Source organism: Danio rerio, chromosome 25, assembly GCF_052040795.2.
Source record: "Danio rerio strain M-AB ecotype USA chromosome 25, GRCz13ab, whole genome shotgun sequence".
NCBI classification, from domain to species: Eukaryota; Metazoa; Chordata; class Actinopteri; order Cypriniformes; family Danionidae; genus Danio; species Danio rerio.
The window spans coordinates 14699472-14724303 of record NC_141045.1 but is presented as its reverse complement, the minus strand read 5'-3'; the positions used below and the strand labels follow the sequence as shown (position 1 = coordinate 14724303).

The 24832-nt window shown below is 38.8% G+C and overlaps 2 protein-coding genes across 5 annotated transcripts in view; one reads left to right on the top strand and one right to left on the bottom strand.

Annotated features, from left to right (window-relative positions):
* Window positions 1-7486, bottom strand: part of snrkb (SNF related kinase b) — a 38008-nt gene extending 30522 nt beyond the window's left edge. Inside the window, exon 1 of the mRNA XM_087310519.2 lies at window positions 7274-7486. The gene's annotated coding sequence lies outside the window, so the exon portion shown is untranslated. The remainder of the gene's footprint in view (window positions 1-7273) is intronic.
* ldhd (lactate dehydrogenase D) lies at window positions 6971-23729 on the top strand. Of its 4 annotated transcripts, none has more exons than XR_015525565.1 (11): window positions 6971-7102; window positions 7331-7443; window positions 9104-9245; window positions 9424-9565; window positions 11188-11347; window positions 12238-12437; window positions 12876-13360; window positions 16078-18077; window positions 19216-19306; window positions 19385-19496; window positions 23226-23729. XR_015525565.1 is itself a non-coding variant. In NM_199873.1 (11 exon segments), coding segments are annotated over 11 exon segments (1494 nt in total). In that variant the 5' UTR covers window positions 6971-7018; the 3' UTR covers window positions 23419-23729.
* Window positions 23730-24832: the final 1103 nt, after the last annotated feature.

Genomic DNA, 24832 nt, shown 5'->3' with positions numbered 1-24832 from the left:
TTTTTTTAATTTGTTGCAAATTTATAAAAAAAAATAATAATCTGAAAAATCACATGTACAGAAGTATTCACAGCCTTTGCTCAATACTCAGTTGATGCATCTTTGGCAGCAATTACAGCCTCAGGTCTTTTTGAATATGATGCCACAAGCTTGGAAAACCTGTCTTTGGGAATTTTCACCCATTCCTCTTTGCAGTACCTCTCAAGCTCTATCAGGTTGGATGGAAAGTGACGGTGTACAGCCATTTTTAGATTTTTCCAGAGATGTTCAATAGGATTTAGGTTTGGGCCCTGGCTGGGCAACTCAAGGACATTTGCTGAGTTGTTGTGAAGCCACTCCATTGATATTTTGGCAGTGTGCTTTGGGTCATTGTCCTGCTAGAAGATGAACCGTCGCCCCAGTCTGAAGCAGGTTTTTATTAAGGATGTCTTTGTACATTGCTGCATTCATCTTTCCCTCTATCCTGTTTAGTCTTCTAGTTCCTGCTGCTGAAAAAACATCCCCACAGCATGATGCTGACACCACCATGCTTCAATGTAGGGATGGTATTAGCCTGGTGATGAGCGGTGCCTGGTTGTCTCCAAATGTAACGCCTGGCATTCACTACAAAGAGTTCAATTTTAGCCTCATCAGACCAGAGAATTTTTTATTTCTTATAGTCTGAGAGTCCTTCAGAGGCCTTTTGGCAAATTCCATACGGGCCAGATTAGTGGATTGCTGGACAGATGGTTGTCCTTCCATAAGGTTTTCCTCTCTCAGACAGAGTGACCATCGGGTTATTTATTACCTTCTTGACTAAGGCCCTTCTCCACCGATAACTCTGGCCAGCTCCAGGAAGAGTGCTGGTGGTTTCAAAATCTTCCAGTTACGAATGATGGAGGCCACTGTGCTCATTGGAACTATCAGAACAACATACATTTTTCAGTAACCTTCCCCAGCCTTGTGACTCAAGACAATCCTGTCTTGGAGGTCTACAGACAATTCCTTTGTTTTTATGCTTGGTTTGTGCTTTGACATGCACTGCCAACCCTGGGATCTTATATAGACAGGTGTATGCTCCATACCCAATCATGTCTAATCAACTGAATTTACCACAGGTGAACCCCAATTATGCTGCTGAAACATCTTAAGAATGTACCTGGGATCAATTTAGAGCTTAAAGACAAAGGCTGTGAACACTTGTGATTTTTCAGGTTTTTATTTTTAATAAATTTGCAACAATTTCAAAAAATCTTTTTTTTTTCACATTGTCATTATGGAGTATTGTGTATAGTATTTTGAGGAAATAAATGAATTTAATCCCCATTGGAATAAGGCTGTAACATAACAAAATGTGGAAAAAGGGAAGCACTATAAATACTTTCCGGATGCACTGCACCAGCGGGCACCTTGATATAAAAATGACATCAGTTTTTAAAAAACACATCAAAAATGCAAATTAATTTGATGATAAAAACCTTGACGTCCATTGAACATCCACACATGGATCCCCTTTTGACCACCAGACTGACGACACAAAGTATTAAAATACAAGCAAACTTTCATTCATTCCAATTACAAATTACAAATGCAGAGTGGATTTTGTCAGCCGACAATACATGTAAACTTACTTGATGTCTAAACGACTTCAAATTGATATCTATTGTTAGATGTCAACTAGATGTCATTTTGACAATCGACATCAAATCGCTTAGCATTTTTAATATAATTTTTTTCTGATGTTTTGACATCAAGGTGCCCACATGGACGTTATCAGTGGTTATCAGCTGATAGATATGGGCCAGTTGGGGCCTACTGCACCGACTAATAGACTCAGAAGACTGTTATCATGCATCCACATGGTTAATCAGCTATAGATCACATACGGCTGCGGCTGGAAGTTATCGTGAATTATTTACATTATTTATAAAATTTCCCATTGAGTAACGTAAAAAGAGATCTAGATCTCTATTAGTATACCTGATTAACCATGAGAATTATTTATATTAGTTTTTACATTTTTCCCATTAATTGTATTTTACTAACGTCTACCCCTAACCTAACCCTATGTGGAGTCTTCTCTATTAGTATAGCTGATTAACCATGTGGATGGATAATAACAGCCTACTGGCCCATTTCTATCAGCTCATGACCACTGATAATGCCCATTTAATCAAGTAATAACATTTTAAGCGGTTGCCACTGGGATGCTTCTTTGCATCCATTCCTACAAAAACCAGAACGCTTGATGAAGTCAGGTTTTAAATTCTAGAGTATTTGATCATGTAAGGATTTATGTAAAACTCTTTAGGTCACTATATTTGTGCATTTCCCAGAAATAGGCCTACATGCCTGTGTGATACAACACAAGCTTAAAATCCTCAATACCAGCAGCTGAAGGGGATTTATGAGGTCAGAGGAGCTTATTAAAAGACTGTAAAGGGGGAAATAAGTATTAATTAATAATTTGGAAATTACTACTGTAGTACTTACATCATTGCTGTGTCTGGGACTCCAGACATAAAATCCAATCCACAAAGGAGACTGCACAAGTCAGAACAGAGGACATTCTTAACATTCCAGAACATGTGGAGCAACTGATCAGAATTCCACAGACTCACTTCCTCTCTGCGCAGGAACTGACTGACATCCGCAAAACACTGGTGTCTAGGCGACCATGATGTCATCAAAACACCAAACCTGAAATATCTTTGTCAATTAATTTAAGGCACCGCACAATTTGGAGATTTTAGCTTTTTTTTTGAAGGAAAAATACAAAATGTCTATCAGTACCATGTCTATATGCATGGAGTTCATCATGTGTGCCTATGTATGGAGTGTATATGTATAGCGTGTATCATATGTACAGTTGAAGTCTGAATTATTAGCCCCTTGAATTATTCGACTGCTTGTTTATTTTTTCCCCAATTTCTGTTTGAGAGCAGAATTTTTCAACACATTTCTAAACATAACAGTTTTAATAACTCATTTCTAATAATGGATTTATTTTACCCATACTATCATGACTGTAAATAATATTTTACTAGATATTATTCAAGACACTTCTAGACAGCTTAAAGTGACATTTAATTAGGCAAGTTATTGTATAACGATGGCTTGTTCTGTAGACTATCGAAAAAAATATTGCTTAAAGTAAAATAATTTTGTCCCTGAAATGGTGATTAAAAAATTAAAAGCTGTTTTTATTCTAGACTTTCTCCAGAAAAAAATATATTATCAGACACACTGTAAAAATTTCCTTGCTTAGTTAAACATAATTTGGGAAATATTAAAAAAAGAAAACAAATCAAAGGGGGCTAATAATTCTGACCAACTGTATATGTACGGGGAGTGTCTATGTATAAGATGGAGTGTATCATGTATAGTGTGTATGTGTATATGTACAGTATGTGTAGATATGTACAGTATATATAGAGTGTATCATGTCTGTGTATATCTGTAGTATGTATTGTGTGTGTATGTATAGAGTGTATCATGTCTGTGTATATGTATAGTATATACCTGTAGTTTGCATGTAGTGTTTCATGTGCTCAGTAGCTCAGTGGTAATGTGATTAACCTCTCACACCACAGACCCGAGTTCTATTCCAGATCCTGCGAGAAGTATACAATGTCTACAGTATATGCATAGAGTGTATCATGTGCATATGTAAGGAGAGTTTCTATGTATAAAATGGAGTGTTTAGTATGTATCATGTTTATATTTACAGTATGTATCATGTCTGTGTATATGGATGGAGTGTATATGCATAGAGTGTATAATGTCTGTGTATATGTATGGAGTTGTATATGTATTGTGTGTGTATGTATCGAGTGTATCGTGTCTATATGCATGGAATGTATCATGTGTGCCTATGTATGGAGTGTATATTTATAGGACAAAACAAGACTTATTTTTAAAATTAAACAAAAAACAAACTGGCCAGCACATTTAACTGTCCTCAGTCCCAATTTGGCCAATTCAATAATAATAATAATAATAATATAAATAAATAAATAACACAATAATACAATAATTATTATTTCTTCAGATTGTTTCTAGCCTCTTTAGTAAAAAAAAAAAAGTACATTTGAAAATTCCTGGATATCAACAATAGCCAAAATATATACAAATTAATTTAAAATGGTCGCTTCTGGTGCTTCAAACCTTTTTATTGCTCATTTTTATTTAAGGAATATTATATCCGATCAGAATAAAACGAATGAAGTGTTCAAACAGCCTCAAAAAAAAAAAAAAAAAACACACACGTGTTTAAAACTACACTTTATTACAATATATATTGAATATAAATATTTTATATAATATATATTATATAATATTAAATTACATTAAAAAAAGAACAAATTCTGGACCTTTTGGCCTGGACCTTTTTTGAGATTGAGTGATATAAAAAAAACTGCAAAATAATATGAAATAGGCAGAAAGGGTGCATTTCAGGACTTGGGCCCCATGGCTGGAGTTGCTTAGGCCCCCCGAATTGCAAAATCCGTCCCTGTTACCAACAACAAATTTCGATTAGCAATAGGCCTATCAAACACTTGCTTTTCGTATTTACGTCATGACCAAGTGCTGGTCAAAGCACATCCGTTGGGTTTTTAATTAGAAACAGGTTTGACGATGGCTGGAAGTTTTTCAGAATGAGTGTAGGCTTTCATCAGTGTTAGTCAACACAGGCACAATGTGACTATTAAGCGGAGAGGAGGAAAGAAAGAAAAGCAGACTCCCCATGGGGAACAAATGACGCTCGTACATGGCGGAGGACACACGGGTTACTATGGGAACCAATGGCGTAACTTGTCGGCTCAATCTACGCAGGCTGCGAAGCCCACCGGATCTCCATGTAGACTTGCATATGAGAATGCATTAATATGGAATTTACTGACATATTAATAAAAGGTCAAATGAACTAATTCAGTGGCTAGAGATGTTTTAAACATTCAATTATATGGTTACTGCGCAATTTCATCATGCTGGCGTGATTATGTATATTTAGGCTCCTTTTCAAAATGCATTGAACAATGAAAACATTCAAAATTTGTCTTAAGTTGCAAATTAAAGTCTAGTTAAGTCTCAGTTAACAGCTGAAAAAGAACAGCTAAAACCAGCCTGACCAGCTAAAACCAGCCTGCCTGACTAGCCAAAACCACCAAGATCAGCTAAAACCAGTCAGCCTGGCCAGCTAAAATCACCTAAGACCAGCTAAAACCAGCCAGTTTGACCAGCTAAGATCAGACTGACAAGCAAAAACCAGCCTGACCAAGACCAACTAAAAAGTGGTCAAAACCCCTTTAAAACCAGCTGGGCCTGCTAAAACCAGCTCTGACCAGCTAAAACCAGCCTAGACTAGCTAAGACCAACCTGACCAACTAAGAGCAGCTAAAAAGTGGCCTAAACCCCTCTAAAACCAGCCTGACCCGATAAGACCAGCTAAAACGAGCTTGGCGACCTAAAACCAGCTATAGCCAGTTAGGACCAACCAGCTAAAAAGTGGCTCAAGCCTCTCTAAAACCAGCCTGACCTGCTACATTGAGACTGACCAGCTAAAACCAGCCAAGATCAACCTGACCAACTAAGACCAGCTAAAAAGTGGCCCAAACGTCTTTAAAACAAGCCTGGCCTGCTAAAACCAGCTAAGACCAGCTTAACAAGCTAAAACCAGCTAAGACCAATCTTACCAACTAAGACCAGCTAAAAAGTGGCTAAAACCTCCCTGAAACCAACCTGACCCACAAAGACCAGCAAAGATCATTTTGGCAAGCTAAAATCCGCTTAGACCAATAAGCTAAAAAAAGTGACCAAAACCCCTTTGAAACCAGCCTGCCGGACTCGCAAAAACCAGCTAAGAACAGCCTGACCCACTAAAACAAGCTACGACCAGCTTATACCAAGCTGACCAACTAAGACCAGCTAAAAGAGTGGCCAAAACCCCTTAGAAACCAGCCTGACCTGCAAAAAAAGCTAAAACCAGCTAAGACCAACTAAAAATGGCCCAAACCCCTCTAAAACCAGCTAAGACCAGCTTATACAAGCCAGGACCAACCTGACCAGTTAAATTGTGGCCAAAACCTCTCTAAAACCAGCATGACTCACTAAAATCAGCTAAGACCATCTAAAATCAGCTAACACCAACCTGACCAACTAAGACCAGCTAAAAAGTGGCCAAAACTCGTCTAAAACCAGACTGACAAACCAGCTAAGACCAGCCTGGGAAACCAGCTAAAACCAGCCTGACCAGCTTAGGCTCATTTAAGCAGTGTTTTTTTCCAGCAGGGTTATGGTAAAATTACCGTTACTAGTGGTAAATCTAACATCCAGTAATGTAAAAAGTGTTCCCAGACCAACAAAAATGCTTTATATTAAGCCTAATTGTAGTATTAATATTTAAATTGGGTAGGTTTATAAAATTGTAGCTTCATAAGAGTATTAGTTTTATACATCTAAACGACCTTCGGTTACTGTTTAAACTGTTTTAGAATCAGTAACGTTAATATAAAAATAAAGTTAGTTGTGTGGAGAAAACAAAAAGCCTGATGCTGAAGACTGCCTGTGTGATGTTTTAATGCCACCTTGTGGTTACTCCTCGAATAACACTGCATTGAAATGGCTCAATATTAAAACTTGAATTGAATGAATAGAACCGTAAGCTTATAAAGTATTCATTGTGGCTGAAAATAATCCTGAGACAAGAAAATACACGATTCCTTCCATCATAAATATATCTATTACGTCAGGATGTTCGCTTACTGACATTCCTAATGCACCCAGTCAAGTTAATTAATATTCATTATTTTAGCAATCGGATAAATCTACTGGATGAACGTCTCAACAAGCATTTAATATTCAAAAGTTTCTGATCAGCGATCATAGTACAGTTCGCATTTCGAGGGCGGGGCTTTGGGTTCAGAGAAGGCGTGACGTCGTTACGCTGATCCGGAAGAATATTTAAATATACATTTGACAAACTGACGTTATGCATAAACGTTTGGTTATTTGAGCAGGGATTTTGAAAGAACTAGAAATGACCTTGTTCAGACATCTCGTACGCATCACTTCCCCACGGCTGCCGTTTATTTGCGGGAGCAGCAGGAGATTTTCAGCTAAAGTAAGTGCTGGGCTCATTCTGAGTGCAGTGTTACATAATTCTTGTAACTAGATTAAAGACTTGAAGTCTGTGGGACAATAAACATTTTCCCTCAGAAGTTATTAATGATAAAATGAAAAACAAATTGTACTTAAATATTTAAATATAATGTAGAACACAACTTATTTTTACCTGTCATCATGGAGTCTTGCAGGTAACATTTGGTATTTGCGGCTTTGTTGATTTCAGACTGCAGCCGTGGAGCGGGTCGTCTCCTCATTTCGTTCTGTCACCGGAGATGAAGGCGTGTCTGTGGGTTCTGCTGTCAGAGAGCAGCATGGCAGAGATGAGTCTGTGCACAGGTGGGTTGTCTCTGCCATGCCCGAGTGCCACCTGCTTCCTAATGATATGCAAAAAGCCGCATTAAGTCCGCCCACAATAATAAATAAACCAACTGAACTGTAGTTTCAGTGCTAATAGTTGAAAACAGCGATTTTGTATATAAACACATTTTCTCTCTCTTCATGCACCCCAGATACAAAAATCAACAGGCATTATATCAGTCAATCGAGTAATGCACCCTATATTTTATAAACGGATTTTTATAAAATATACGGTGCATGCCCCCCCCTTTAAGGTCTTGTCTTCATAAATTTTAATAAAAATGGCTGGTTCTGTTTCAACTCATACCAAATTAATGTTAGAGTTCTTCTTCGGTTTGTAACCTCTGACAACTTTTTTTTTATTAAAATATTCTCAATAAAGTACCTTAAAGAACCTAAGTGATATATAGGTTCATAAAATGCTCATCTAAAATCTATAAAACATTTATGTGGGTTGAACAACAATTAAGACAGCGTTAGCATCTCTTAGCATTGAATTGTAGGGAACAACAGGCAATTTAAAACCTTTCCCATGTTATTTCATCTGCTGGGTTTTATGGTGTTGTAAACTATTTTAACTTCTTTAGCCTAAATCAACAATAATACAGAACCAAGTCACTGACCAATACACTGTTTACAGTCACTGGCCACTTTATTTGGTACAACTTACCAGTTCCGGGTTTGACCCCGTTTTGCCTTCTGACACTGTGGTCATAAAGGGGTGGACATGGTCAGCAACAATCCTCAGGTATTGTTGATACGCTGCTCAATTGCTACTAATGGGCCCAAAGTGTGCCAAGAAAATATCCCCCACACCATTACACCACCACCACCAGCCTGTACCGTTGATACTAGGCAGGATGGATCCATGCTTCATGTTATTGACGCCAAATTCTGAGCCTACCATCTGAATGTCGCTGAAGAAATCAAGACTCATCAGATCAGGCAGTGTTTTTTAATCTCCTATTGTCCAATTTTGGTGAGCCTGTGCGAATTGTAGCCTCAGTTTCCTATTCTCAGCTGACAGGGGTGGCACCCAGTGTGGTCTTCTGCTCCTGTAGCACATCCGCCTCAAGGTTCGACGTGTTGTCCAGAGATGCATTTCTGCATACCTCGGTTTTACCGTGTGGTTACTTGAGTTACTGTTGCCTTTCTATCAGCTTGAACCAGTCTGGCCATTTTCCTCTGACCTCTTGCATCAACAAGGCATTTGTGCCCACAGAACTGCCGCTTACTGGATATTTTCTCTTTTTCTGACCATTGTCTGTAAACCCTAGAGATGGTTGTGCGTGAAAATCCCAGTAGATCAGCAGTTTCTGAAATACTCAGACCAGCCTGTCTGGCACCAACAACCATGCCATGTTCAAAGTTCCTTAAATCACCTTTCTTCCCCATTCTGATGCTCACAGATCGTCTTGACCATGTCTACATGCCCTAATGCATTGAGTTGCTGCCATGTGATTGGCCCGTTAGAAATTTGTGTTAAAAAGTAGTTGTTCAGGCGTACCCAATAAAGTGGCCGGTGAGTGTATAAACAATGTTGCAAAAAAATCAATATTCAAGCTGTATGACATTAACAAGTGATTTGACACATTACTTGGTATTTACATATCTCTGTTATTTTGTCTGGCTGTATCAGATGCCGACCACCCGATGTGGTTGTGTTTCCTCGGTCAGTAGAGGAGGTCAGCGCTCTAGCCAAGATTTGTCACCACTACCGATTACCCATCATCCCATTCGGCACAGGGACGGGCTTGGAGGGAGGTGTTGGTGCTCTGCAGGTTGGTCCAGTAAAGAAAAAGAGAAAGCAGAATATTACTCTGAAAATGTTAATGATCAAACTTAACCTTCATTAAAAGAAAACGGTTTTGATTTCAAATGATTGTATATAAAACGTTTATATTTGCATGCTAATTTATATGATGGATCACTTTCATTTGATCCAAATGTGTATTTAAGGGTGGAGTGTGTTTCAGTCTGAGAAAGATGGAGCAGGTTGTTGATCTTCACCAAGAGGATTTTGATGTGACGGTGGAGCCTGGGGTGACACGAAAAAGCCTCAATTCATACCTGCGAGACACTGGCCTCTGGTTTCCTGTCGGTCAGTCCCATTCTTGTTTATTACATGTACAAAGTAGATCACATAAAAATCAATCATGCTGCAGTTTTATTGCCAGTAGTTCAAATGTTTTTGAATTTTTTGAATTTTTTTTGTTTTTGAAAAATATCTATATGTAGTTTGTAATATAGCTGCATGTATGTCAACACGATTGAAGTAAACATTTTCATAATCCCCGCCTGCCTGCCACATATGGACACTCCAAAATGGACACTTTTTGACACAGAACAAATACAAAAAGACCAATCAAAACAGACCTGGCCAGCTGACCAATAAGAACAAAGTTTGTCTTATGGACTGGATAGCAAAGACAGAATCACCACGAGGCGACACTCTAGTGCAATTTGGGAAACAGCCACTAGATGGAGCTGCGGCCATTTTGGAATAAAAACTCCAATAGAACAACAGCATATTATAAGTCTGTAAAATAGACTATATAAAGTGCTGATGATTGTGATAGTAAGTGCTGTATTGTTGTCTTTCAGGTTGTATCTCAGCTTTATTGCACTTTTTATATAAATAATAAAAAAAAAACAAAGTCGCTGCTTGCCATCGCGACAGCAATAAGATCCAGTGGACAGCCGACCGCTTTCACTCCAAAATGGCGGAATCCGGGGCAGTTGCTGGGCGCTGCTGTTGCTATGGAACATTCTATTGAGTGTTGCCTCTTGGTCATTCTAAGCTCTTTGTTTATAGACATTAAACCCAGAATGTATTAAAACGAACCATAACAAAATCATTTTGTAGTGATTTGAATATTACTCACTAAAATACCATATGACCTGCTCTTTAAACACTCAAGTTTTCTGATTCTGATGGGTAGTCATGATTTTCCTCTGTGCAATTATGATAATAGTTTTTTTACTATAAAAAAAAAATAAGGTTGTACTATTTTTATGGAAGTTAAAGAATATACAGTGGAGGAAATAAGTATTGAACATGTCATGTTTTTTCCTGGGAATAATATTTCTAAAGGAGTTGTTGACATGGGATTGAACCAGATTTTGATTAAAACCCCAAAACAATACAAACATAAAAATAAAACAAAAAAGCCTTTTATTTTATTTTATATAACGAAGATATATATGTATTATTACTATTTTTGTAGAATTTAAATTTTCTTTAAAAATTCTTTAAAATTACTTTCTATTGGATTCAATTCAGGTGATTGGCCGGGCCATACTACAGCTTAATTTTCTTTCTCTAAAAGCATCTTAGAGTTTCCTCGGCTGTGTTTTGGATCATTGTCTTGCTGAAATGTCCACCCTGGTTTTATCTTCATCATCCTGATAATGTAGATGCTGGACTGAAGCAGCTAATATTATCTACAATGACGAAGGGCAGAGGATTGCTAAATAACTACTAAAAGATTTCAGCTGCTGTCTGGGCTTTCACTGCCTTTCTAAACCTCCCTTTCTTCATTTGTTCAATATTTTTCCCTGTGTCATTTCATTTTATTACACATAACTTATTTTTTAAAACTAATTGGTTTAGTTTTCTTTGCATACATGGATTATTTGGTTGTTACCAACATCCAGTTAAAATTTAAAGTCAACAGCAACCTAATGCGTTCAATACTTATTCCCCCCACTATATTTTCACAGATCCAGGTGCCGATGCATCTCTCTGCGGCATGGCTGCAACTAGCGCATCAGGCACAAATGCAGTCCGTTATGGCACAATGCGCGAGAACGTCCTGAACCTGGAGGTAGTTTTAGCAGATGGAACAATCCTCCACACAGCAGGAAAGGGGCGTCGTCCGAGGTATGACTGCCAATAAGTTGAACTAAACCATTTGTTGTTAACATTTGATGTACTTTTTCCAGTGCACTTCCCTTTTAGAGAGACAGCTGCTGGATACAACCTAACAAACCTTTTTGTGGGTTCTGAGGTAGGGCTGAACAATATATTGTTTGAGCATCGATATCGCATTGTGTGTATCAAAGTCACATCACAGGATTAGATTGTTTATTAAAGACTAAAAGATAAAGATATTATTGAATTTTATATTGTTTAAATATTTATACAATGATGATCATTTTTTTTACATTTGATTGTTCAGTTTCTGTACTTGAATACTGTTAGACTCCCCAGAAAACCATAAAACCCTTATTTATTTACTTATTTTTGTTTGTAATTCATTATATTTTGTGCAATTGCACTGCATAGAAAAAGTCTTGATCATCCCAGTCGATCTAAATCAATGAAATATTTTCAAATAGAGCTATTCAAATCAAAAATGGATGAAACTATATTCAGATCGCAATATATTGCAGCCAAACAAAATATGGCAATGTCAGATTTTTCCAATATCATAAGGGAACTTTGGGTGTCATTACCAAAGCCACACTTTTTTGTAGAATAGTTGCGAAAAAATACTTGGACAACACGTTTTGGCCAGTAGCGTGTAAAAATTCACAATGATCATTCAACTATTTTCAAAAAATACCTGGATGACATACTACCTTTTGGCAATTCAAATTTTTTCTGTAATAGCTGTGAAAACATACTTTAAACTACTCATTTTAACAAGTAGTATCTACAAATTCACAACATTCACAGATTAGTTGATTAAAACTACTCAGATAACATGCTAATCTGGCAAGGAGTATATCCAAGTTGATAGACTTTTATCAATGCACTTTCCCTTTTAGAAAGACAGCGGCTGGATACAACCTAACAAACCTTTTTGTGGGCTCCGAGGGAACTTTGGGTATCATTACCAAAGCCACACTCCGATTATACGGTGTTCCTGAAAGTATGGTGTCAGCTGTTTGTTCTTTCCCATCCGTCCAATCAGCAGTCGACAGCACTGTTCAGATCCTTCAAGCTGGAGTCCCCATTGCACGTATAGGTAAGCACATTGTGACCATATCTTGTGTTTTGTACTTGTAAAATCACAGGCTGTGTCACTTCAAACTACATGCGTGCCTTTCTGTGTGATTTAGTGCAGAACTCGTTCATTGTAATCTATTCATTGAAGTCTCCCACAATAAACATTAATTCAGAAGGAAACAGCGACCTTATACTCCGAGCGCAGTGAAGGGTTTAATGAATTGCTTGATTCTCAGAACCACAACGTGTTTTCTTTTTCTTTTGCAGTCCACTCAGGGAAAATCTTCCACCAGTAGCACCATCCAATTTATGAGTAATCAGGCATGACCGACCTCTTAGATTTATAAATCGAGGCTGCACTGAGGCATTGATTTTTTTATTTTTTTTAAAGCATGGACTTTCTACATACAAAGGCCTCAAATAACTTAATCGATGCTGATACATTCCTTTTTTGCAGAATTCTTGGATGACGTGATGATAAACGCATGCAATCGTTTCAACAATCTGTCCTATGCTGTAACACCCACTCTATTCCTGGAGTTTCATGGGAGCTCCAAGAGCATGGAGGAGCAGGTGTCTGTCACAGGTGCAGTATTGTATATGGATATACATTTTTATAAATACTGGATTTTACAAGAGCAAAACAGTGCCATTTAGTGGTGTTTTTATGTATATTTAGAGGGCTCTTGATATTATACAGTAGTGTTCTACCCTTGGGAATAAAAACACTGTAGTCTATGGCTGCATCTAAATTTGCGTTCTTCACCACACTATATTAGTGGAAAAATAGTATGTTGAGAAGGAATGTGTCTAATTTGACATTATTTACAAGATTCGAAACAATATAATTGGATGACCTTGAAACTGGGTGGCTCAGTGGTTAGCACTGTCACCTCACAGTAAGAAGGTTACTGGTTTGACCAGTTGGCATTTCTGTGTGGAGTTTGCATGTTCTCTTCGTGTTTGCGTGGGTTTCCTCCAGCTGAGGGAAAATGAAAAAAATGAAGTGAAGTTTTAAACTAATTTCGAGAGGAGCATGTGCTCATGATTGACCCAGCATTAGCTAATTATGATCCTCCAATCAAAGGATCCCAAATCACTATATATATATCCTCATTTCCTTTCTACAACTATCTTCGTCTGGAAGAAACCCCCCTCCTCCCCTTCTTCCTCCTTTGTCCAGAATGGGCGGCACGGTGGCCCAGTGACTAGCACTGTTGCCTCACAGCAAGAATACCAATGGTGTTGGGTCCTCGCTAAGCCATCTGGTATTTCTGTGTGGAGTTTGCATGATCTCCCCGTGTCCGCGTGGGTTTCCAATGGGTTCCCCGGTTTCCTCCCACCATCCAAATGTGCTCTATATTATAGATAAAATAAGCCTAAACCTTTTTTTATAATGTCTTACTCTCAGGAAGTTCGCCTTGGCCTCAGCAGCGGGGGAGTTTGAGATGGACCTGAGCTCAATCTCCACTCACCCTGCAAAAGGGGGGAGCCCTGGGCTCAAGGATCCCTTGAGCTCAGGGCTCTCTCCCAGGACAGCATGCCAAACAAGCTATGTATAAATCATGAGCTAAGTGTGAACTCTTGAATGACCTCGAAACTACTTTTCGGCAAGTTGTATGTCCAAATTTAACATTTTCATTAAATGGTTGCAAAAAAGTACCTGGACGACATAGTAATTTTGGCCAATAGCATAAAAAATTCAAAATATTTATTCAACTTTTTAAAAAATGTACCTCGATGACATACTTTTGGCAATTCATATTTCAAAATTTACAATATTTCTAAAATAGTTTTAGAAATGTAATTCTAATTTTAACCTGTACTATGTACAAATCAATAACGTTAATAGATTAGTCGTTAAAGCTACTCTGATAACATGCTAATCTGGCAAGGAATATGTCCGAATTCACAGTATTCATTCATTCATTTATTTTCCTTTGGCTATTGCCGCAGTCACACTAGAGTTTGAGGTTTGTCGTACGGCATTGAAAAAAGGGGCGGGATTAAACAAGACAATTAGACATTAAAAAAAGAGAGCGATAGGTCCGTATTTAAAATTTTGGTACAGAAAGGTCATGTTTTGATCTTTGATTGGTTTCACGCAGTCACATGATGCAATTTTGCAACTTTCGAAGGCAGCGACTTGCAAAACATATCACATGAGCTTGCAGTATGACCACAGCTTTAGTCTCTATTTCAAAAGTCGCCACAGCGGAATAAACCACTAACTATTCCAGTATATGTTTTACACAGTGGATGCCTTTCCAGCCGCAACCCAGTGCTGGGAAACACCCATATACACTCACACTGATACACATACTCATCCAATTTAGTTTATTAGTTTCACCTATGTCGTTCGACTGTATGGAAATCCGGAGCACCTGGAGTAAACCCTCAACAACATGGGGAGAACATGCAAATTCCCCACAGAATTGCCAACTGGTCCAGCTGGGATGCGAACCAGCAACCTTCTTGCTGTGAGGCGACAGTGCTAGCCACTGAGGTACCGTGCCACCTCTTTTGGCAATTTACATTTTTAAATTCAGAATATTTCTATAACAGTTGTGGAAAAGTACTTGATTTACTAATTTTAACAAGTACTATGTACTAATCATCAGCATTCATTAGTTGCTATCTGACAAGCAGTAGGTCCAAATTCACCATATTCAGCCATTGATTTATTTTCCTTCTGCTAATACCGCGGTCACACTAGTGTTGAGCTTGTGAAATTCTGTTGTACGGCATTGTGAAAAGGGGCGGGATTAAACAAGACAATTAGACATTAAAAAAAGAGAGCGATAGGTCCATATTTAAAACTTTTGTACAGAAAGGTCATGTTTTGATCTTCGATTGGTCTCAAGCAGTCACATGATGCAATTTTGCAACTTTCAAAGGCAGCGACTTGCAAAATTTGTCGCATGAGCTTGATTTCCGGTCTTCCATATTTGCATGCTTATGAATGGAAGTCTATATGGCGAAAAGTGCAGTGTGATTGCAGCTTTAGTCTCTACTTCAGAAGTCGCCACAGCGGAATGAACCGCCAACTATTCCGGCATATGTTTTACACAGTGGATACCTTTCCAGCTGCAACCCAGTACTAGTAAACACCCATATAGACTCATACACACATTCGTACACTATGGCCAATGTAGTTTATTCAATTCACCTATAGCACATGTCTTAGACTGTGGGGGAAACTGGAGCACCCGGAGTAAACCCACAACAAAATGGGGAGAACATGCAAGTTCCACACAGAACTGCCAACTGGTCCAGCTGGGACTCGAACCAGCAACCTTCTTGTGGTGATTTGAAGGTGCTAACTACTGAGGTACCGTGCCGCCTCTTTTGGCCATTTACATTTCCAAATGCACAATATTTCTATAATAGTTGTGGAAAAGTACTTTGATCTACTAATCTTAACAAGTACTATAACCTGCTAATCAATATATAGATGAGCTCAGATTTTCTTTTCAAGTTGTCTGTCGAAAATTCACATTTGTTCATTGTAGGGCTGCACAATACTGGAAAAAATGGACATTGCAATCTTTCTGCGATTTGTATTACAATATTGGGCACAGTGGGTAGCGTTGTCGCCTCACAGCTAAAAGGTTGCTGGTTTGAGCATCGGCTGGGTCAGTTGGCGTTTCTGTGTGGAGTTTGCATGTTCTCCCCGTGTTTGCATGGTTTCCTCCGGGTGCTCGGGTTTTCCCCACAAATCCAAAGACATGCGGTACAGGTGAACTGGATAAGCTAAATTGTCCGTAGTGTATGTGTGTGAATGAGAGTGTATTGGTGTTTGCCAGGGATGGGTTGGGAAAGGGCATCCGCTGCGTAAAACATATGCTGAATAAGTTGGCGGTTCATTCCACTGTGGCGACCCCAGATTAATAAAGGGACTAAGCCGACAAGAAAATGAATGAATGAATGATTGAATATTGCGATATCTATATATTTTCGCAAGATTACTTTTGTAACAGTTCGGAAAGAATTCATCATCTTACTTTGATTTGGAGTTAATTTTACTTGTTTAACTCAGTCTTCTGCGAAGTATATTGTGATATGAATATCATTTCACAAGATCTTTTAAGTTACTCTATTTGGAAAGAACTCATCATTTTACTTTAATTGGGATTTTGTAAGTGAGTGCATCCGCATAAAACATACAAAATTACCATAAAATACATAAAATAAACTAATTAAAGCATGCATAAAACAAAAAAACAATGAAAAAATAACAAACATTACTTTATTGCTTTTCATGGAGTTTAACAGTATCGAGGTACAGAAATTCTGTAAGCAAATGTAAAACAACACTGCATATAGTATTCATTGAATAAATAAACACAATCATTCTTTGTAAAGTGGCAAATTAAAAAATTTTTGTGCCCAAATGGTTTAAATTAATATGAAATCTTAATCACAAATAAAAATCTTTCACACTATTATAGGGTTGTACTTCAATCATGTGCTCTGAACTTTCATTGTTAATAAACAGTTAAATGGTGAGAAATATGTTTTACCATTATTATTTACAAAAGAAAAAATAAATATATACATTAGCAGCAAATAAATTCAGCTTATTAAAATTAATAACTATTATTAAGAAATAGAATCAAGCTATTAAATATCATTACATTAGCCATTTCTTCACTGTATAACTTACACATTCTGATTAAAGAGCAACCAGTGCATCTCTTATTTATTTAGATTTTTTCATTTGATTACTATAAATAACAGGTGTCATTTAAAAAGTGCACACGTCTAACATTATAATAAAAGCATACGACTGCTTAATTTTTTATGCTCATTAAAGATGAAAATAGTTGTGTTTGAAAAAAAAAAACACCAAGTTCGACATCTTGAGATGTTATTATTATTAATTGTGTGTATATGTCTGTTCAAACACGCACCCAAAACCCAGAATTTTGCTCTGCTTCAAATCGCGTGTACAGAATCCATTTGGGAAGCAGCGTTTAAAACATTGTATAAGTATGGAGCGCGTCAGCTGACAGTCATGCACGGCTATATGACTGTTTTGAGAATTGCATATTAAGGTGAGACAGCACCTGTAGTGAAAAGGAAGGTGATCCTGCCATTTTTATATTTATGTCAAAGTGTTTTCATTCCTAAACGAAGCATAAGCAAAGAACAAACTCACGTTTAGGAGCAAGGGGGTAGGATCGGCTCTTTAATGTTTATTTGCCACCCTTCAGAAAAAGACTGAAAATACAGGAGAAAAACGAGAAAATACCTTTACGGGATGATAGCGGGATAGAACTGTTAAATATGGGAGAATCCTGGGAAAAACGGGAGGGTTGACAGGTATGCAAAAAAGTACTTGTATGATCTGCTTATTGCGTCAATAATATGTCCAACTTCACTGTATTCATAAAATGGTTACAAAATAATATCTGAATGACCTACTATTTTAGAAAGTAGTACTTATAAATTGACAGTATTTGTAAAATAGTTGCCTGAAAGAGACTGACTCTGATTATATTAATTCTATTTGTGCTCTGCATCTTCAGAGGAGATCACCCGGGATAACGGAGGCTCAGACTTTGCCTGGGCTGAAGACGAGGAGACCCGCAGCCGGCTGTGGAAAGCCCGTCATGATGCGTGGTATGCTGCCATGGCCCTGAGGCCTGGATGTAAGGTGGGAATAATCACTGCAACATGATTCTGACTCATAGAAGAGTGGTGTATTTTCTGAGACTGGAAAATTAGCCATTCTAATGCTGGGTTTACACCAAATGGAAATTTAAAGGTCGCCTGAAGTGCTTTGAAATGTGCAATTTTTGTTCGATCTGTGATGTAATTTGAACTGAAAAACATAGACAGGCTGGAGCATACACTACCTGACAAAAGTCTTTCCATCGATCTCAGTTGTAAGAGCAACCAATAATAACTTGACTTCTAGTTGATCATTTGGAATCAAGAAGTGTCAGAAGGTAGATTTTCCCCATGAATCATCTGTTGAACTGCATCACAATCATCACAAATACCGCAGAAGACATATTGGAACCCGCATGGACAAAAGATTGTCACAGATATCTGTCAAGTTTGGTGAAGGGAACATCATGGTTTGGGGTTACATTCAATATGGGGGCGTGCGAGAGATCTGCAGAGTGGATGATCAACATCAACAGCCTGAGTGTGTCAAGACATTTGTGCTGCCCATTACATTACAAACCACAGGACAGGGCAAATTCTTCAGCAGGATAGTGCTCCTTCTCATACTTCAGCCTCCACATCAAAGTTCCTGATAGTAAAGAAGGTCAAGGGACTCCATGATTGGCCAGTCCAGTCACCAGACATGAACATTATTGAGCATGTCTGGGGTAAGATGAAGGAGAAGGCATTGAAGATGAATCCAAACAATCATGATAAACTGTGGTAGTCTTGCAAGAACGCTTTCTTTGCCATTCCAGAGGACTTTAATATAAGGTTAATTAACAAGACTTTTGTCTAAGCAAAGTGAGACCTTACTGTCCTAATGAAATAATTAAACATCAAGAAACGATCATATTTTATTTTAGTGAAATAAGTGTAATCTAGAGGCCTTTGCCTTTCATATAAGCCACTTCTGATACTAAATGATCAACTAGAAGTCAAGTTATTATTTGTTGTTCCTATAATTTGGATTGGCGAAAAGACGTTTATCAGGTAGAGTAACTCCTCCCCTTTTTTAAAAAACAGCCAATACCAAATAGTTTTTATTAACACCGCTCTGCCAGTTTGAATGGTTGAAGTCAAGAAGATAACAATAATGTCGTTTACTCGTTTTCTTACAGGCATACTCTACAGACGTCTGTGTGCCTATTTCGCGACTACCTCAGATTATAGTAGAGACGAAAGCAGACTTAATCAGCAACAATATTACCGGTAGATTACCTAGTCTATTTTCCTTTCTTAATTTTCATGTTTAACTTCAGATAAAAATATGTTTACATTATATTCTAGGCCCTATTGCAGGACACGTGGGTGATGGAAACTTCCATTGTTTAATCGTACTGGATCCTAACGACACAGACGAAGTGCAGAGGGTTCACTCCTTCACCGAGAGACTGGCCAGGTACTTGTGTTTAACTCCTTTCAGCAGATTTACGCCCTCACAATCATGATCTGACGCAGCTGAGAGGGTCCAGGAGCAGCTTTTGTGGGAATTGTCAGTTTTTTTTTGAGTAGCAATCAATAGCAGGGTTGTTTCTCAGTGCATCTCCTGCCATTTGAAGAGCGTTTATTTTCAATGACAGACCAAGAGGGTCTAGAATCTGACTTAAGAACCAAGCACAAATAATAAAGGCCTCACTTGCCATCAGTCTCTGGCAGGCACAATGGATGAGTGAACAGCATCCAGACACTTCAATCTCATTTACTTTAATAATGACAATGACAATTTTATCTATAAAGCACAATTTTTATTACGCTTATTGGACAAAGTGCTTTCAGAAAGTAGACAGACAACCACAAACAGACTACGATCATACCTTCTAACATCTAAATGCCTTTGAGAACAAATATGCCTGTCTTATTGACAGTGGTAAGGCGTTCCAAAGCCTGGGGGTTGCAATGCTGAAAGTACAATCTCCCCTACATTTAGTCTTGATTTGGAGATGCACATCAGATACTGATTAGAGGACCGAAGGGATCTGGTTGGCTGGTAAAGTCTCAGTTGCTCACAGAGATAAACAGGAGTCGTACCACTTAGAAGAGGGGTGCCCAGACCTTTTCGTATGAAGGGTCACAAACCAAATATCATTGAGAGCCATGGGACGAAGGTAAACATACCAAACTATATTACATTATTGTCATGGTTAATTTCCTAATTATTCCTAATATTTCAAAATAAATAGAAAACATTACTTTAAATGGGATTTACTAATGCAGAAGAACATTTTAAATGATAATGTATTGCAATAAATCATAAACAATTACATTTATAACTTAGTGGAGTTCAATGCTGAATACACTAGTCAAGCAGAGTCTGCCTTTAACTTGATTTGTTCACCAAGTCTCGGCAATGTCGGGTAACAGTATATACATTTAAACAAAATCTGATTAATTTACACCATTTAATTGAAAAGTTTAATTTCAGTTAGCTGTTAACAATAAAACACACAAAGGGTTACATTCAATTTGATTTGACAATCTCGAAACCATCCCCATCATTATCCCTCTGTTCTCAGATGGGATAGCGGGCCAAATTAAAAGTTACCATGGGCCAACTTTGGCCCTAGTTTGAGCATCTTTGGTTAAGAGATTTAAAAAAAGTAATATTTTCTCTAGAATGAACAGGTAGCCAGTATAAAGACCGTTAGACTGGAGTAATATGCTCCCTCTTTTTGTAGTCTCAGTCAGAAGACGGGCCACTGATTTTATGGAGAAGTTTTAGCCTACAAGTTTATTAGCTGCATTTCCACTGTTGGGTCAGTGTGACCCAGGGCTTTCATCAGGCTGGGCTGGGCCAATAGCCTGGGAGCGTGAGGACGAAGTCATGTCGCAAGTCGACTGTCGGACCAATAGCTTGCTGCGCTTCACAAAAAACCCACCTTAATAAATCCCCCCGTATCCAACGTCACACAACCCGCTTATTACAGCGGGAAAAAAAAATCTCAAATTCAGTGGCAAAGTGGAGCAGGGGGACCCCGCATGATGGGGGGCGCCGCGTGATAAATCCCAAATACCACCATACCATCCCTCCTCCGGTCTTCACATCGCACGATCATAACCAACCCATACCTGCCAACACTCCCGTTTTCCCCAGGAGTCTCCCTCATTTCAGACCCATCTCCCGCCACCCTTCTGTTTTGTTATTTCTACCCGAAAACTCCTGTAATTTCACCCCACCCCCCTTCCTTTCCTCAGCTTTTTGGTACAGTCTGTAAAACCCCCGGGTCGCCAACGGTGGTGTAGTATCCCATCGCAGGGTCATAGTACAGTCACTTACCCGGTTCTCAGCTGTGTTATTCAGATACCTCACCCCCGACACCAAGCCACAACAATGCCGGTCTCCACTTTGCACGATCATAAGACACCATGCCTCCGGCACCTGCACCCCCCCTCCTACTCCTCAGTCCAAATTTTCAGGACTGTCCAGTACTACACTTACTTTTTGTAAGGGAGCGTAATTGCAAAACTAACGTAAGTGAAATGGGCATATTGCCACCTCTTAACCTGACACAGGAAAACTCTGCCTTAACCCTTTAAAACTCTGCACTCTTAACCCTATCCCAGTTGGCCCGATCTGGCTCAAGGTATTCCGTGGGCCATAAAAATCCCGGTCGCTGGCCCCAAAGAAGCCCCACTTTGGCCTGATCAGGCCCTGGAAGTGACTGTGGAAACACGACTGGTCCTGGCTCGCTCGCTTTAGGCGCGCAGGGCCGGCACGTCCATAGAGGTGACCTAGGCAGCCGCCTAGGGCGGCGGAATAGAAAGGGCAGCGTCCCAGACACTATACCCTCACCACGTGCACCCTCAGATATATTCGTGTCTAGGGCGGCAAAATAAAGAGGGAGGAGTCCTTGACACTACCCTTACCACCTGCGCCCTCAGTTATATCTGCGTCTTGGGCGGCAGAATAGAGAGGGCGGTGTCCGCGACACTACCCTCACCACCTGCGCCCTCAGCTTTATCCATGTCTAGGTGCCTCCACCCTGCTTTCACTTTAGGGTTGAGGGCGGCATGACCGTCCTTTGCCTAGAGTGGCAGTTTAGCTTGCTCCCACCCTGTAGGCACGATAGTGGAAACATGGCAATTGTCAGCTTTAACAAAACTTGGCTGATTAGAGTTTGTCATGCTAATAGAGTTAGACTTGCGTTTTCTGTACAAGTTCAAGAAATATAAGCAGAACAATGTGAAATTGCTGACAGCAGATCATTTAAACAAGCTTGCTACCTGAAAGTGCTGAAGGACTTGGCCAAGCCTAATTGATGACTCTGCTGACTTCTCTAATACCGTCAATATTGTACACTTTAATAGTATTCTGCTTTTTAAAGGAAAGTGCAGGGTTCAATCGAAGGCTGGAATATATCACATTTAAGATTACCTGACAAAATCATTCAGGCTTGTCTCATTGCAGCAAAACCTGTGGTTAGACTGTACAATAAAGTGGTAGTTCCTTGTCATGTCAAACAATGAGAACTGCTTCATGAATAAGACAAGTAGGTGTTGGATTTCTGCCACGCCAGGGAGCCCCAGAGACAAGTCGTCATTATTGAGTTGGAGAATGTGGAGGTGGAAACACCTGGGAATCCTAAACAGGACTGAACAGACAGCTCAGCCTCACAGATTCTGCTTCCTGAGGAAACTTGCGACCTTACCGCCATTCTGTACCAGTGACACAAAGCAACAAGCAACCATTCATTTCAATGGAGAGACAGAGACTTTCAGTGATCTCCAGCCACATTGGCATCTGCGACTGTTGGTTACCATATGTGTACATGTCCACAAATTAAATAAAAGTTACAAATCCTTAAATTTTATGCAAATGAGGAGCGATTTAACAGCCAATAGGAGTATCAGGGGATCATCTCTTAGCTCCTCCACTAGCTAGTTGTATTCTCTGGGCTGCAGATCTGCCGCAATAGTTGCAATGACTGTTATATTGTACTCATGAGGGCGTTAAGTTCCCAATCCAAATTTTGATTGAATTTGGAAGCTGACATACAGAATTTGGTTTCAAACGTTTTCTGTGTAAGAGACACATCTCAATGCTATTAATATTGAACACTTTAAACGACAGTAATGTGGCCGCATCTTTACAGTGAATCGATTCATTCTCGTGTTGTTTGTCCTGATGCAGGAGGGCACTGGCGATGGATGGAACTTGTACTGGTGAACATGGGATCGGTCTTGGAAAACGGGCCCTACTCAGGGAAGAGGTTGGTCCACTGGCCATCGAGGTCATGAAGGGCCTCAAGGCCTCCCTAGACCCCAGAAACCTGATGAATCCTGGAAAGGTATTGGAATTAACACAAACCAACACAGAACAATAAGAGGATACTTTGGATTACACTTTCTGAGCACTGGAGGTCAGAAGATTTAGACTGATCTGCATGGAAAATGTAATTCATTCAAGATTCATACAAATGATTTGTGATTTAGTATTATTGTGAAAACAGTATTAATGTAAAGGGATTATTTTTAATTTTTCACTGCAATCTCACTATAGATGTCTCACTATTTAGTGTGTCGCTGATTATATTTATTTTTTGGAATATATTTGCTTTGGTAGAACAAAATTTCTGAATAAGCTAAGGTCTGATAAGCTAAATTTGATAAAGAAAATAAAAACTGTAACTGAAAATTGTTTAATTTTTTCTGGTTTGTTTTGAAATGAGTCTTTTTGATTGAGGGTATGTTACACAACAATAAACTGAAAAACAACAGCATTTTAGAGGTATAAATCACCCCAAAATTCAAATTTACTTACTATTTACTTGCTCTAAAGTGGTTCCAAACCTTTAGAAGTTTCTACAGTATATTATGTTAAGCACAAAAGAAGATATTCTAAAGAAAGCTGGAAACCCGCAACCGTTGACTAGGAAAAACAAATGGAAGTCAATGGTTACAGGATTCCAGCTTTCTCCAAATGTCTTCTTTTCTGTTCAACAGAATTCAGACGGGTTTGGAACAAGTAAAGGGTGAGTAAATGATTACAAACCTTTCAGTTTTGGGTGAACTATCTTTTTAAATGTTCTCAGTTCACGCAACAGAAAATCTGCAAAACAAAATCTGTAATATGCCCTTTAGGCCAGTAGATGGCGATGTCACTTTTTAATAGGAACACTATGCACCTCTAGATCTACAGTCCTGTAGTCTGCCATTCGTTTTTTGGTTTCCAGATACACACATATCCCTACAGATTAAAGTGTGCCACATGCCTTCTTTTAAGTGAAGCTCCCAGCTGTTAGATCGCCCCCTGGGGGCTGGCTGTAGTACAAGTTATAAAGCCCGCCTTCTCCGTGTTAATTAACAAGACATGGGCACAAAAAAACAATTGATTGCACGTGCAATAAAATGTCCCGAAAGATGGTTTTGGTCAATTAAGGCACTGGTTATCACGCTGATAGAGGCTCAGATCTTCATTTTTGTAAACAGTTAGTTTTTTTGCCAGTGATTTAATGCTATAAAAACAGGGCGTGTCATCGTGATTGACAGTTGAGATTGACAGCAGACTGTCAGAGTTTCGGGAGGAGATTGAAGTACCATTTTTGATTTCTGTGTTATTTTACCATGATTAAATGAGTTGCTCAGCAGTAAACTGTACTTTCTGAGCTGCAGGATCTGATGGATGACTGTTTATTCGATTAAATGTGGGCTGTTTTTTGCTAATACACACCAACCTATATCATTTCAGGGAAAATGGGTGATCGTTATCTAGCAGTAATTCTCTGAAATAATAATTAG

What these genes read in the sequence shown, in the direction of transcription:
- ldhd (XM_087310456.1), top strand. Translation starts at nt 7,019, where the DNA reads ATGACCTTGTTCAGACATCTCGTACGCATCACTTCCCCACGGCTGCCG. An exon ending in GCAGGAGATTTTCAGCTAAA is followed by an intron (nt 7,103 to 7,330) that starts GTAAGTGCTGGG and finishes TGTTGATTTCAG; the next exon opens with ACTGCAGCCGTGGAGCGGGT. An exon ending in TGGCCTCTGGTTTCCTGTCG is followed by an intron (nt 9,566 to 11,187) that starts GTCAGTCCCATT and finishes ATATTTTCACAG; the next exon opens with ATCCAGGTGCCGATGCATCT.